The 15,325-nt window shown below is 37.9% G+C and overlaps 1 protein-coding gene across 5 annotated transcripts in view; it reads left to right on the plus strand.

The window, feature by feature from the left end:
* The window catches only part of cacnb1 (calcium channel, voltage-dependent, beta 1 subunit), a 49,641-nt gene that overhangs the window by 15,335 nt on the left and 18,981 nt on the right, over positions 1-15,325 (plus strand). For 4 of the 5 annotated variants that reach the window (XM_058769196.1, XM_058769197.1, XM_058769199.1 and 1 more), the window contains exons 3-4: positions 12,103-12,222; positions 13,140-13,262. In XM_058769196.1, coding sequence (XP_058625179.1) covers positions 12,103-12,222; positions 13,140-13,262 — 243 coding nt within the window. Of the gene's footprint in view, positions 1-5,921; positions 6,136-12,102; positions 12,223-13,139; positions 13,263-15,325 lie in introns of those variants that run through there. The other variant, XM_058769198.1, reaches the window with a different exon arrangement.

Raw genomic sequence — 15,325 nt, forward strand, 5'->3', positions numbered from 1 at the left:
CAACTATATAATACAATGTAAGCTACTGTCAAAAAAAAAAAAAAACACTGGAGCCAACTGGCAGAAGTAGCATGAAAATGACTTGTGCTAGCTGTATTTTCTTACCTCTGCGGCACTACTATACTCCACTGCTGCAGCTGAATTTAAACCTTATTTAAACTTAAGTGCCCCCCCTCTTTTTTTTTTTTTTTTTTTGCTTTCTCAATGTTTTTCTGCACTGCCTTTCCTTTTTATGGCCCATTATCTAGCTTTTACTGAAAATTATCTTGTGTTGTACTCTCTCTGATGATGTGCTTGAATGTCTTGGTCGGGACGGCCCATCTCGGGACCAGGCAGCCGGCCATTGCCAACTGGGCCAAATGCTTAACATTTATTATTATTATTATTAATATTATTATTAACCATAGTGAAATCATGCAATCGATAAAAACCCGTCCTATGCGCTGTTGGCCTGTAAAAAAACATTTTATATATTTAAGAAAATCTGACCGGCCCACATTAAACAAAATGGTCCGGCCCCTCTGGCATTTGCCAGATGGCCAATCCGCCCCTGACTTTCCACCTTCTCTCTGTACCTGATAATTAAACGGTCTGTCTCTGGCCATCCAAGATGTAGATGAGTTTGTTTCTTTCTCAGAACAGATTTGAATAAATTTAGCATTACATCACTTGCTCACCAATTGATCCTCTGCAGTGAATGGGTGCCGTCAGAATGAGAGTCTAAACAGCTGATAAAAACATCACAATAATCCACAAGTACTCCAGTCCATCAATTAGCGTGTTGAAGTGAAAGTTTTATGTGAACTAGACCTATTCCTTTAAAGGGGTCCTGAACTGCCTTTGTTTGTTATTTTGTACCGTTCTCTGAGGTCCACTTATAATGTTATCAAGATATTTACATCAAAAACATCATAATTTAGAGATTATAGGCTATTTTCTGTCCTGTTTTTAACCCCCTCATGAGAACGCTCTGTTTGAATAGGCGTGGCGGATTGTAGACTCAGAAGTAAATGCCCACTGCTATGATTGGCTAACAGTTGTGTATGTTTGACAGCCTACATTCCTCATAGATGGACGCTGCTGTGATTTAGGTCAAAACCACATCAATACTCAGTACATATCAAATGATCTGTAAGAAGAGACAAAGCAATAGTGATCACGTAATGAAAACAGTTATTCAAACTTGTGTGTTGCAACATTACTGTCGGATCCAATATAGTCGGCACAGCATCGTCTTTTATTTTCAATCTTTTTGAAAATCCTGTGTCGAAATGTGTTTGTAAACTTGTTTGTAAACGAAATCAGCTGTAAATTAAGTGAACAAAGGACCAAGTTCTTACTGATGCGGTCTGGCACTTCATCAGTTCATCAAATGAAGTTCATCGTTTAGTTGCCGCTCTTGTCATTTACACTACATATGTGAATCGGTGGGCGGGGCTAAACAGACAGCGATGTAGAAGCAGGCGTTGATCTTCTTCTGCGGAGGCGGTGTTTAGCCACACTATTACATCATAGCTGTCCATTCCACAAGCTGTCATTTTGGCAGATTGGCTTCAATATAAGCTGTTTTTAGACTAACAAGAAAGTTTTGATTTCTGAAACTTACAGGATGTTTTATAACACAATGACCTCTTATATATTTTGATTTCTCAGTTCATGACCCCTTTTAAGAAATATGCCCCTTTAAATGTTAAATGTAATTTTTGTTTCAAGTTTAAGTCTGTTTTCATATTATATCAAGCTCTTTTGTTTCAAAACAAACTTTATTCTTCATTATATGTTTTTAATAACGGATACACAAACATGCATATCCACAAAAACATTTTCTGTGTTGTCATTGAGCCATAAAGGCGAGAGAACATAACAAAGATGGTGAGTGGTGACAGAGTGTTATGGTGAGGTGATGGGTGAGTGGTGTTGGACAGGCTGTTCCTGCGGGTCAAAGGTCGCCCTCTAGTGGTTGTGACAAACACATACCACTTGAGGATGTCAGTATATACACCAGTGTCTGTCTGGGACTCTTAAAGCCAAAATTTATGTTGTGTCTTATTTATTTATTTCCTTTGTAGTTTTATTTTTAGGTGCTGACATTTGCATTGATTCATTGTGCAGATACTTTAAGTGACATGTGAGTGTTTGTTCAGCTCACAAACACTAAATCTATTACATTTAGTGGTCGACTAATATGGATTTTTTAGTGACTGAGGCCAATAATTGGATTGCGATAGATTATACACAGTTGCAGAAAAAATTATGTGAACATTTGAGGTTTGCAGAAAATGTGGGTATGTGATGTGGATTTCTGCGTAAATTGGATATAAAATTTGATATGATTTTCAATTACTTCAGCAATGCATAGGCTTAAGCAAATAGTAGAAAGCAACGATGCATTATCATGTCTTCACTGAACACTTCAGGAATCAGAAGTCCAAACAAGATTGCAGGTATTGGTCAGATTCACTCTGTTCTCGGTTCAACAAATTTTGACTATGCTGTTTTCTAGAATGTTAGAATCTAACTCTTAACAAATACCAAGATCGGCAGTCAGGTTTTGCTCGGATGCACAGAGAAGAGAAACCTTTCGGGTACCCGGGAGGCAGTGATTAAAGACAAGACTCAAGTGTCCCGTTTAACCAAAGCTCAGCATTTATTAAGTCATCGGGGAGTATATATACGAAACGAGAAGTTACACCATTGGATGATCACAAGATCTTATCAGACACAGACATCTAAATCATCTAAATATGGAACAATGTCTCATTACTGACAAGTGGTCTCACTTCTGCGTTCGGGTCATGCTGTTTCTTTTCTGGTTGCATTTGTGCAAACATAGCATTTTCTGATTTAGCTGCAAAGCCTCCAGATGAATCTAGTTCCCTTACCCGCTTCCCCAAAGCGTCAATATTCATCTCGAGCAAATTTGTAGTTGTAATTCTGATTAGCTGTGCCTGCCTGCTCTGCATGTTATTCAGAAATGTGTTTACAAAAAGTGCTTTCGTTTCCTCATTTGCTGGGAGTTTAGACTCCTCTATCCAAGCCTTTTTAAATCTCAGATAAAATTCAGAAGCAGTTTCTTTAGGCTTCTGCTTCGTATTTGCAGCAAATGACAGGTCTTGTTTATTACCTGCACGCTTCTCTAAAAAGATTCTGAGCTCTTTAAAGAAGGTATCATGGTTTGCCGCATCTTCCCAGTAAAATTCATGGGGGTTCTGAGCTGTGGCTGAACCTGCTATTTTATCATTGTCATGTTTTAGTGATGAGCATTCATTAGTTAACATGGCTTCAGTCACATCTCCTTCAAGCGTTCTTAATAAAAATGCTCTATAATCTGCACCCGTAAAGTGTGCATATTTAGTGTGCGTTTGCAGTATGGACACGAATTTCCCAGGATTTTGTGGAGAAGGCAAACTGTTACAGATTGTCTCCATGTCTGTCATCTTTATTGGTTTGACATTTATTCCATTTCCTGATCTCATCCAAACAAACGCTCTTTGAGCCTCAGTTATTTCTGTAGTTTTACTGTTGCTTGATTTAGCATCTATAATAGGTGTTTCGTTTTTAGGCAGTGCGGACGGTGCGGCGGGAGTTTGAGGTAGATTAGCGGCAGTTTGAGGTAGATTATAGGGTTTGAGGTAGATTATTCTCCTTCCCACCGCTGTTTTGCTTCGCAACAAAAGCTGTTACTTTCTTTTTCTCTGGACCTTTGTCCCAGACCTTTTTCATGTTTTCCCAAACATCAAGACTTTTAGACATATAATCGTAATCCCAATTTGGGTCACCCCATCCTTCTTTTACTAGACTTCTAGCAGTTTGCATATTATAGTCGGTAAATGAACCTGCTCGCGGATACGGTACTTCAATTTGTGGCTTCAGACGTTCTGACCACCCTGCCAAATTACTAATAAATGGTTCTGTATAGAATCCTTGATTATTTCTATACATGAAATCAATTGGTTTTTCCCCCGGTAGGGGTCTTGATATTGAACCTCCCATCTTCCACTTTGTGCGTCTTAATTAGCAGTTAGTAAAGTAGCAGCAAATATTTCACAGGCAGTAGGAGCTAGTAGTGTAATATTCGCGGTTTCTTTTCTTCTGTACCTCGCTGTTCAACCCCGACCGTAATACATGTGTTATATTGTGACCGTGGGTGATTTTCCTATATTTTCTGGCTTACACAAGACTTTCGCCCTGATTGCCACTAAATCACCATCTTTTTTGGGTGTTTTCTATGTTTGGGCTTTCACAAAACTTTCGTCCTGATCGCCCCTAACACCGTCTCTTTCAGTCACAATACGTCAGCATGCAACAATAATTACTAAAATTTTTCTTTCTTCTCGCGAAAGTGTACACGTTGTCATGATCAATACAAAAATACAGTGTGATCAGTACTGCTTACACCATCACTCTTCACGCTAATAGTATACCTACTGTTGCCAGCCAAAGTGCACAACAATGGAAAATTAATTCCACTAGCGAAGTGATTACACTATCCCGTCTCTATACGGAGATAACTAGGATCCTACAGGGGTAAGCGCTGTATTTCTATCTCAAGAAATATGCAAAAAACACTTACCCCATTTATCGTAGGTCCTTCTCTTTGATCTCTTGACACGTCTTTTCCTGTCGATCTCGGAACACTTTTCCCAGTTCGTAGGAAGATTCCCCCCTTTCGCGGACGAGCCCCCTATTGTTAGAATCTAACTCTTAACAAATACCAAGATCGGCAGTCAGGTTTTGCTCGGATGCACAGAGAAGAGAAACCTTTCAGGTACCCGGGAGGCAGTGATTAAAGACAAGACTCAAGTGTCCCGTTTAACCAAAGATTTAACCCGTTTAAATGTTTCTTTAGCAATCAAGGCCAAAGTTTAGGACATATGCAAGCTCAGCACACATCAGCGCATCTTCTGGGCAAAAGGGCACAGAGTGTTTCTGCTAAAATCTAACATAGAAGTAATGCCTGATTTTAACCATGCCTCAAACATGCATTGTTCATTGTTTTACTACAACAAATGTTTTCCTGTATTTAAAAAAAATCAGCCTTTGTGAGCAGAAGAAATGTATTTAAAAGACATTAAAGACCCCAAACTTTTGCACAGTAGTGTATTAATACAGTTTAATTATTTAACAGTTGAGATATACACATATATAGTGAAAATAAATATTAACTTTTTTTCAGTGAAAATATTTGAAAACCGAAACTGTGCATTAACCACTGGTTGACCTCCTTGTTAGTATATTTTGGAAATATCGCAAAGAAGAACGAACACTTCTGCAGGCGCAGTTACTGGCCAATAACTTGAACATGTTTAAATACTGGCCGGTTTATCAGCCTGACCGATATATATCAGTTTATCACTAGTAACAAGGTCACATGCAGGTGATTTTGAACTAAATGAAGCTGTTGTACTTGTGTGAGTCAACCTCAGGTGGAGTGACTGACTAAATGGATATGTGGGATCCACCGGTAACAGACACAATGAGTCAGGTGGCCTTCTGTCAGAGAGGGGATTGTTCAAAAGGGTCTCTCACTAACTCCTCCTGCTCTATCTATCTTTCTTTCTTTCTGTCTGTCTGTTTCTGTCTTTCTGTCTCTGACGTTTACATTCCCACTCTTTCTGGCACTCGCCACTCTATACCAGAGCTAAACACGAGAGAGGCTGAGAGAGGGAGAGAGATCTGCCCCTGCCTGTCACAGCTAAATTTAACCCCTCAGTCTGCAAATGTAGCACAAGTCCTGCAATTTGACCCCCACACACACACACACACACACACAATTCTCTCTCTCTCTCTCTCTCTCTCTCTTTACCCCCTTCAACTTAGAAACTGAGTACAGGTTTCATCTGTGTGTGTGCGTGGGGGTGTGTGTTTGTGAGTGTCAGAATGAGCCAGGAGGGGGTGATGAGGTTAGCAGAGCAATTGGTCTATCCCTGAAACACACGTATAGTCCTCTGGCTAACTTTTGCAACACACACCCATCACGGCTACACACACATTAATACAAACCCTCGTGTGACACACACACATACGCGCACATCGTGTTCGGCGTGGACTCGGATCTTTGGGTGTGACTCTGTGTTACCGTGGCAAGGAGCGAATGCCATGGAGACCAACGCACGGATTCAGAGGCCCACAATGGTAAGAAACACCCGGAAACCCTTGTGTGGTTGTTAATTAAGCGTACTAACGACTACGTCCAAAAAATGCCTCAGACACCTGGATCTTTTCTTATCCATATGTCTTATTTGCACCTTCTCTCTACCTCTTTCTCCTTTTATTTTCTCCCTCTCTCTCTCCTTCTCTCTCTCTCATGCTGCCGTTTGATTCCATTTTGGGCTGGGCAGCTGCTTAGGCCTGCTGGGTTTAAATTAGACATCCAGCACCGCTCAGGGATCTTGCTGGTACTGACTGCCCTGTCACAGGGCCCTTTGCTGGGGTTTCTGTCTGGTCTTGGCACCCATGGAGTGTGATTATTCAACCAAATTATATGTAACTAACAGAGTTATTCATAAAGTTGTTAAGGAACTGCATCAGATGTGATTAATTATGTTTCTTGATTATGTTCTTAAATTATAAACTTTTAAAGGAGCTTGTTGAGGAGGTAGAACAAGAAATAAGGGTGAAAACTTTCTCTTTGCAGGTGCTTTTTCGGGCTAGATGAGCCTTTCTTAAGTGTCTTGAGCTTTTAAACGCTAAAATGCTGTGGTGTAATACGAAAGAGCAGGTGAAATGCTGAGGGGAAAATAGCTCTGTATTTGGTAAAAATCAGAGTTGCGACGACTGGTTGGCTGAATCGTATGTGGCACTGTAAATTGTAAAATTACGTGGTTCGGTTGAATTTGAAGGCTGCTGATCAGCATCTTTTGTGGTTAGAAATATGCAGAGAAAATGTGTAAAATGTCATCTTTTGTGTCATCAACAGGTTTAGTCTCACTGTGTTTTCACCGCAGGGTATTTGGCTTGTCAGATTTATAGCTGTAAGAGATATACAGTACGTCTCTAAAATGTGATCTGGCATTAAATGTGTCTTTTTAAGTTTGATGGTCAGATTCTGTGGCATAATAAAGCTTTGATTTATTGCTTAAGTGGCTTAAAGATGTCTGAGTGTCTAGGATCAGATTGATGCAGATTGTGAGGATGGTATCAGATGCAAACAGAATTCAGGGTTTGTTCAGAAGCATATCCTAATCTTTGCTGCAGGGGTCAATGCATTCATAGGTGAACATTATCTGCTTGTGTGCATGTGCTTACCATTATTTGTCATTCTGTGTTGACTGTTCACTTAATACCCTGAACAATTCAGCTGTCCTAAAGACAAATAATTCATAATCTGATCCATGTAGTGCTTTGGGAACAAATGAATTCAGAAGCATATGGCTTTGTTGCTCATTCCGAGAAGCAACATGCATTTGTGACCCGCTCACGTTACACTCACTGAACTCTGTAAACAGTAAAAGTACATAAACAGATCCACATGTTATTTTAAATATTAAAAATCATTGAAAGAAACAGTATGTTGTATGTTCCTCGGTTTGTTTCTTTTATCAAAGACACATTGATGCTTATGAACCCCCAGATATAATGATACACATGCCCCCTTTCTGAATTGTAAAAGGCAGTCATATATTTGTATGTGTAAAGACCCTATTTTTTTTATGTGAAGAATGTAACACTATAACTATATTTTTGCTCACCGGCAGACTGGTAAACCTTCAGAGAAGCATAAAGCTATGGCTGTCAATAGATTAAAATGATTGTGATTAATCTTATGATTTTAGTCTTTTGATGGTTATTTAGAAAGCAGAATAAACCATAATATTGGTTTTACTTCATATCTGACTTGTGTTTTTTACATTATTTTTAACAATAATAATTCATTGTGTTTGTATAGTGCTTTTCTTGACACTTTGCTTTGCAAATTGCTTTACACATTTTTGAAGGAGGAAATGTCCTCAACCACCACCAGTGTGCAACATCCACCTGGATGTGAAAAATAGAAATATTATAACTAAAATATTACTTGGAAAGAACTTGCACTGTATATGTGATCCTGGACGACAAAACCAGTCTTAAGTGCCAATTTTTTTTTAAATTGAGATCTGAAAGCTGAATAAATAAGCTTTCCATTGATGTATGGTTTGTTATGATAGGACAATATTTGGCCGAGGTAGAACTATTTTAAAATCTGGAATCTGAGGGTGCAAAAAAATCCAAATGTTGAGAAAATCGTCTTTAAAGTTGTCCAAATTAAGTTCTTTGCATTGCAATGCATATTACTAATCAAAAATTAAGTTTTGATATATTTATGGTAAGAAATTTACAAAATATCTTCATGGAACATGATCTTTACTTAATGTCCTAATGATTTTTGGCATAAAAGAAAAATGGATCATTTTGACCCATACAATGTATTTTTGGCTATTGCTACAAATATACCCCAGCAACTAATGACTGGTTTTGTGGTCCAGGGTCACATATGCAAATAAACAATTAGTTAATAGTGAGAATTGGTCCCTATACTAAAATGTTACTAAACATTTTTCTGCTCACCATTAGAGTACTGTTAGTTAGTATAAACCTGAAGAAGAAGAAAGGAATAATATGAAGCTTGTATAATGTATAATATGGCTGTAATGTGTTTTGAATGTTCCTGTATACTTTCATTATAAGTGTAAGTACTGTAACCATGAGTTTTGCTTTTTCTTTTTTTAAGTTATTTTATTTTGTAATCTGCATTTTTGAGCTTAACATATACACACAACATTCCTTTAAACCAAAATCATGTCTTATAAAAACCTGGGAAAGGAATTATAAGAGGAAAAACATCAGAATAATCTGCCAGTCATTTATTGTTGATTTCATACAGAGAGGCGTAGTTGTTACAGTTGATCATCCCACAATGTGTGTGTGGGAGACTTTTTTTTTCAGAGCTAGTACTAATCCTTCCTCTCCACCTCTCCCACACAGTCCTTTTCATTTCGTCCCATTTCTCGCTTTTTTTCTCTCTCGATCAGCCGTCATCTTCTGGCATGTCTTTTGTTTCTTTCCTCGCTCCGTGCTCCGTGTTCCTGTCTTGCCGCCGCTTGACTAGCGCGAGTCTGACAGTGTTATTGATTGTATAGTGTTCACGGCTGCTTTCTACATAGCCTGGGGAACTTTATACGCTGGAAGACGGAAAATGTCAACTTTGTTTACGAGCTCTGCAGAGCCTAAGCTAATATTATTGTTAATACGTTGCTACTACAATGGAGCCAACTTCATAACATTTGGGCCTGTGATATAACTGTGAAGTTCTTGGTGCTGTTTGAAAAGAATGGATGTCGTAGACCTTTACTGAAGTGACCTGGTACCGACCTTGAAAACTGCCAAGCACATAGGGGGCTGACAGTTACACAAAACAGGGCCGAGGTGCAAATACCAGAATTAAAATGCAGTGAGAGATTGCATGAAGAATCTTAAAGGGATAGTTCACCCAAAAACATTAATTACTCACCCTCATGTCGTTCCAAACCCGTAAGACCTTCGTTCATCTTCAGAACACAAATTAAGATATTTTTGATGAAATCCGTGAGCTTTATGATCCTGCATAGATAACAATGCAACTGACACATTCAAGGCCCAGAAAGGTAGTGAGGACATCATTAAAATAGTCCATGTGACATCAGTGGTTCAACCTTAATTTCATGAAGCTTCATGAATACTTTTTGTTCTATCCCTTTAAGTGCACAAAAATGAGCAAATGAGTGATATCTGGGGTGATTTAAGTTGTGATTAGGTAGTTTAAGTGTGCTATTAATTTAGGAATTAAATGAAAGATTTTTAATTCCTTAATACCATAAATAAATTCCCTGGATCTTTTCCTTTAGCTAGTTTACAGTACATTGCTCAGCATGCCTAAAAGGTCTTTTCTGTTGATATTAATAATATAACTTTCTAACTGTTGTGTAATTAATTTCCTCTTTATGTGGTCACAATAGAGGCTTATCTTAAGTGATTTGCTTTTTTTAATTAATTAATTGTTGCTTTAGCCTTGGTCATACAGTGATACTGTTTTGTCTTCAACCTTCTGGTTTGAGGGAAATGGTTTTATTTGAAATTTTAATAGTTTGGCTGCGAGTGGAAAATGTCATTTGGAACATTTTTGCCCTGTGAAGTCAGATTTTATTTTTCAAAACTGAAATGGTGAAATACTTAACCATATTTTGGAGACAGATTAGTACTAACTTGCTGTTTATTAAAACAATAGACGTCTATGGAATGTCCCCATTTAAATAGCTCGGTAAACATTTGTGTGTGTCAGGTTCCCTACATTTTAGGCATCAAATTTCCCAACAAGGATCATAAAACCTGAAATCACTTACATTGTGGGACCAGCCAACAGGTCAAATGTGGTTTTACGTAATAAACATACAGAATATGATCACTTAGAACAGGTTTGGTTTAGGGTTTGAAGACAGAAATATCATGGTCAGTATAGATGTCAGTGGAAAATCCCTACCATGATAGAAAAACATGTGTTTGTGTGATTTGTTTCTGCCAGGATTTGGATTTAGCCCACTTTATGACAACTGTACTAACAATTACAAATATAACATCTCTGCTGTAAAAGTGATAGTCTAGCAGGCAAAGTGTGTGTGTGCAATCTGTTGCTGCCGAGTGAAGCCGGTGATATTTAGCGTGTGTGCTGGGTTCCTGTGACCCTCTGTTTCACAATGAATAATTTAACATCATTGCATATGGCATATGTCAGCCTGACACATTCTCATTTCTATTTAAAACACACATGCACACACACATACTCACAAATATGTGACAAACCTAATGCACTCATGTTCTCACACGCAAAGCGCATCCATCCAATGAGTCATTCTTGCAGCTGTCCACACGCCGTCCATACCTCCCACGAATAAGAGTCCGCTCTACACCTGAAATATAGACAGGGAAACGAGAGGAAAGTAGGGAAAAAAGAGATGAGAGGAGTGGGAGGCTTATATAAAGGTTCTGACACCGTACTGTACTGTGAGAGTCAATGCCATGACGATTTGTGTATGTGTTTTTGTCTGCTTTTAGTATCTTCGTGAACTTACTCAGACTCTAAAGCAAGTACATATCAATACAGACATATGTATGTTTCTTCAGCTGGCCCTGTAGACTAACATTTAGCAGTGTGTATATATCCATTTTAATCATAATCTGAAATTATAAATTGTGCTTTATAGCATTTTGCAGTGAAAATGATGATGATGGAAATAAAAAATAGTCTGCGCACAGGTGATATTCAGTTTTTTTAATCACATTTTCTCATGACATATTTCAACGTAAGCTCTTTTGTCACCTTGGTAACACAAATTTTGATCGCACTTAATTATTTGCTAATTTGTTTTATTGTGATGGGAGTGACGTGTAATTTAATGTAAAAATGTGTATTTTTATATTATATATCAGAAGTATGAAGCATTTTACATTTAAATTATCAGTGTTTTTATTGTAATTATTGCAATATACACTTGTACCTTATGATGGATTTTAATGGGTAAACAGTCAAATCTATGCCTACATATGAAAATAGCATGAATAAATAATTAAAAGTTTCTATGATGATTGTAATATGACAAAAAATTAAATAAGAATCAACCCCTGGGACAAACAAGTTCATGTAGTTGAGGACACACCAGTATCTTGAATGTTTGTTTACATCCTTGCACATACACAAACTGTAAGAATCATGGAAAGCACTAAACTGCTCTAAACATTTGTTTCTTTCTGTTTTGCTCCTCTCATATTCTTAGAAACTCTTTTCTGATGTTCGTACTGTACCTTCTGCTCCCTTTCACTTCCTCCCACACTGTTCCTGGCCTCTCCTTCAACCTGTTCTTCATTCATAAATTGTTTGCACGTCGTACGATAACTCACTGTGTGGTCATTTGTGCCACTTCTCTTTTGGCCTGGTGGAAGAAGGGATGTAAAATTGTTATTGTGTTTGATTTTAGATAAGGAATACTAATTGAAAAAAGAGCTTTTTCAAACACTGTGCCAAGGGCTGTTAACACAGATTCACCCTCCGTCCCTGCCTCCCTCTCACTCCCCCTCTCTGTTCTTTGGCAGGGCTCAGCAGACTCCTACACCAGTCGTCCTTCAGACTCTGACGTGTCTCTGGAGGAGGACCCTGAGGCTCTCAGGAAAGAAGCCGATAGACAAGCTCTCGCCACCCTAGAGAAGGCTAAGGTGTCTTACTTTTTCATGTTCTGTTCCAGTTTCTTTCCATTTCTCATTGGTCTGTTATTCAGACTCTGCTCTGAGTGAACATAATAGACTTGATTGTTGGAAGAACATCTTTTTTGAGAGGCTGAACCCCTGAGAAACACCTGTATGATTAACTAGATATATGGAAATATTAGTACTTTATTATTAATGTTACTGCACAAGGCAGAAAAACAGTGTCCATCTGTAAGTTAATTGGCCATTTTTAAACTAAATTGAATTTAAATAATAACAAAAACAGATTATTTCAGCCTTATGATCTATACAAATTATAGAACATAAAGCTGAAATAATCTACAAAACCAAGCTTGTACATCTGAGTGTTTTTGTTATTATTTAATAACAGAAGTTTACTATTCTCTAACCAGAAAGTTTGAGGAATATCAATGCAAGCATTATAAGACTTTTATGTTTAAAGACAATCTTAACAACTGCACACTTTACCTTTAAGGACAGTTTTTAAAAACACAAAGTGTGCTTAAACTTTATTTGGGAATTTTTCACGGAAAAAAATAGGACAGTAACTTATTTACAAATGGTTATTTTGTGGTCCCACACCTCAGTCATGGAGAAACACCTGGGTAAATGATTTGGCTGTAATGAATAAACAACTTAATCAAATGTGTTGATTGAGGCTTGCCGCATAAAACTTGTTGCTTGCTGCTCCACTGGGATATGAGTTCAGAAGCATTATACTGTTCTGCAGTATTATTCCACCTTTTTGACTACATATACAAGATCAATCCATATGTTAGCTGTAAAACTGATCACATGACCATGGTTCTTTCTTCCACTCTGAAGTGTTTCACTGGAGCTCTCTTTCTTTTGTTCTCTCTGTTTTAATTCTCCCCATTTATCTCTCATCCCTTTTCTCTCTGAAGACCAAGCCTGTAGCGTTTGCTGTGAGGACTAACGTTGGCTATAACCCAGGACCTAATGATGATGTGCCAGTTCAGGGCATGGCTATCTCTTTCGAACCCAAAGACTTCCTGCACATCAAAGAGGTCAGACAGCCGTACTTCCCTTTAAAAGTGTTGGTGTAACCTGATATATAATGTAATCCTTCAACAATATATAGATCTTCAGTACGATGATGTATATGTTATTAGGGCTGAACGATTAATTGCACTTGCGATAATATCGCGATATGGAAAAAAAGCGATTTTTCAACCACAGAGGTTGCGATTACACTGTCACGTAGTACTCAGCGAGAGTAAAGAGGTGTGTTCAACTTGAAGACCGATTGGTGTATGGAGACGTCCACTCTCTTATAGCTCTCGCAGTACTTTGATGACACACAACGATCTGCTTCAAGTCGAACACACCGAAGCACTCTTCAAGTTGGCACACTGCCATGCTACACGCGGAAATGTTTGAAAGCGTATATATCAGTCCCTCCAGGATTTCGCGGGACTTTTGTCTGATTTTTGCGGCCTAAAATGACTGATTTTGCTGCGGCTTTTCTCAAAATTTGCAGCATTTCTTATTGTTTTGCATTGAAAATATACCACAGACAACATTGACTTTTCTGACTTCGAGAACCATTGTAGGGCTCCAAACTAACATTTGAGGACACCAGCACAAGTGCCATTAAGTTCTACAGAAGGTGGCATCAGCACCTGACAGTAAAGCACTCACATTAATCGCACATGTACATCTCAGAGATGTCTATTTGATGTCTGCATTTACATATGCAAGATGTATTTTTAAGAGTGTTTGCTCATCTGCAATACGTCTCTAAGACGTTTCCTGTCAGATGTCAAATAGACATTTATTAGAATGTATGTAAAACTGCTTCTGAGACGTTTATCAGATTACACAGCAGATGTTTCCCAGATCTTTAGCAGACGTCTTACAGATTTACTTGTGCTGCAGATAAAATTAACTTTTATTACTGTCATTCATAATGTCTAAATATAATTTAATAAATACAAAACATATACTGTATATTAGGGAGTGGAAATGGCTAATAAGCCTATCAGTACTTCTCTGCAGCCATCTACTAGTGGTAATTTAATGTCTTTTTTATTTTTAAATAAGTGTTTGCTTTCCTACATTAAAACATTTTAGTTTTATAAATGGGGCAACCTATGAAGGATGAACAAATAATGTCATCACATTAAAAATAACTTTCAAATTCGGTAATACTTAAAGTTTTGAAGTGCTGGGAAAAGTTGTGTGAAGCATTTAAAAACACTTGAAAACATTAGACCATTTCTGCCACAAGTTGTTCCTGTAGTTTTACTATGTTAAATCCATGGTGAATGGTGGTGATTTGTGTTTATTGAATGATATTTTACAGTGGCGTTTGTTCTGATATCTGTAGCTTTAACAGAATTCTGCGCCGAGTTTGAATGCTTCTCACAAGATTTGACAGAGATGTTATTGATTCTGCGGCGTACTACTTTCTTCACTGTATCTCCCAGTGCTGTGTATAAAGGTGTCGCGTCGGTCATGATGAGAACGCAAGGCTGTTCATTCCATTTTTGGAACGTCTAAGCCCAATATCTGCGGAAAATCTGCGGCAATTACGTAAATTTGCAAGCTCTTGCGAAAATTGCGGAGTTTGCTTGATTTTGCAATAAATTCAGCGATCTCAGAATCGCAAAATCCTGGAGGGACTGATTAATAATATATGAACGTAGCCTACTTCAAAACGGCACATGGAAATTACTCAAGCAGTAACAGTGTTACGGTGCATTTAATTACTTCGACCTTCGACCTTAAGATAATATAGGCTATATAATAAGGTTATATATATATATATATACAGTGAGGAAAATAAGTATTTGAACACCCTGCTATTTTGCAAGTTCTCCCACTTAGAAATCATGGAGGGGTCTGAAATTGTCATCGTAGGTGCATGTCCACTGTGAGAGACATAATCTAAAAAAAATCCAGAAATCACAATGTATGATTTTTAACTATTTATTTGTATGATACAGCTGCAAATAAGTATTTGAACACCTGTCTATCAGCTAGAATTCTGACCCTCAAAGACCTGTTAGTCTGCCTTTAAAATGTCCACCTCCACTCCATTTATTATCCTAAATTAGATGCACCTGTT

Source organism: Onychostoma macrolepis, chromosome 03 (assembly GCF_012432095.1).
Source record: "Onychostoma macrolepis isolate SWU-2019 chromosome 03, ASM1243209v1, whole genome shotgun sequence".
NCBI lineage: Eukaryota > Metazoa > Chordata > Actinopteri > Cypriniformes > Cyprinidae > Onychostoma > Onychostoma macrolepis.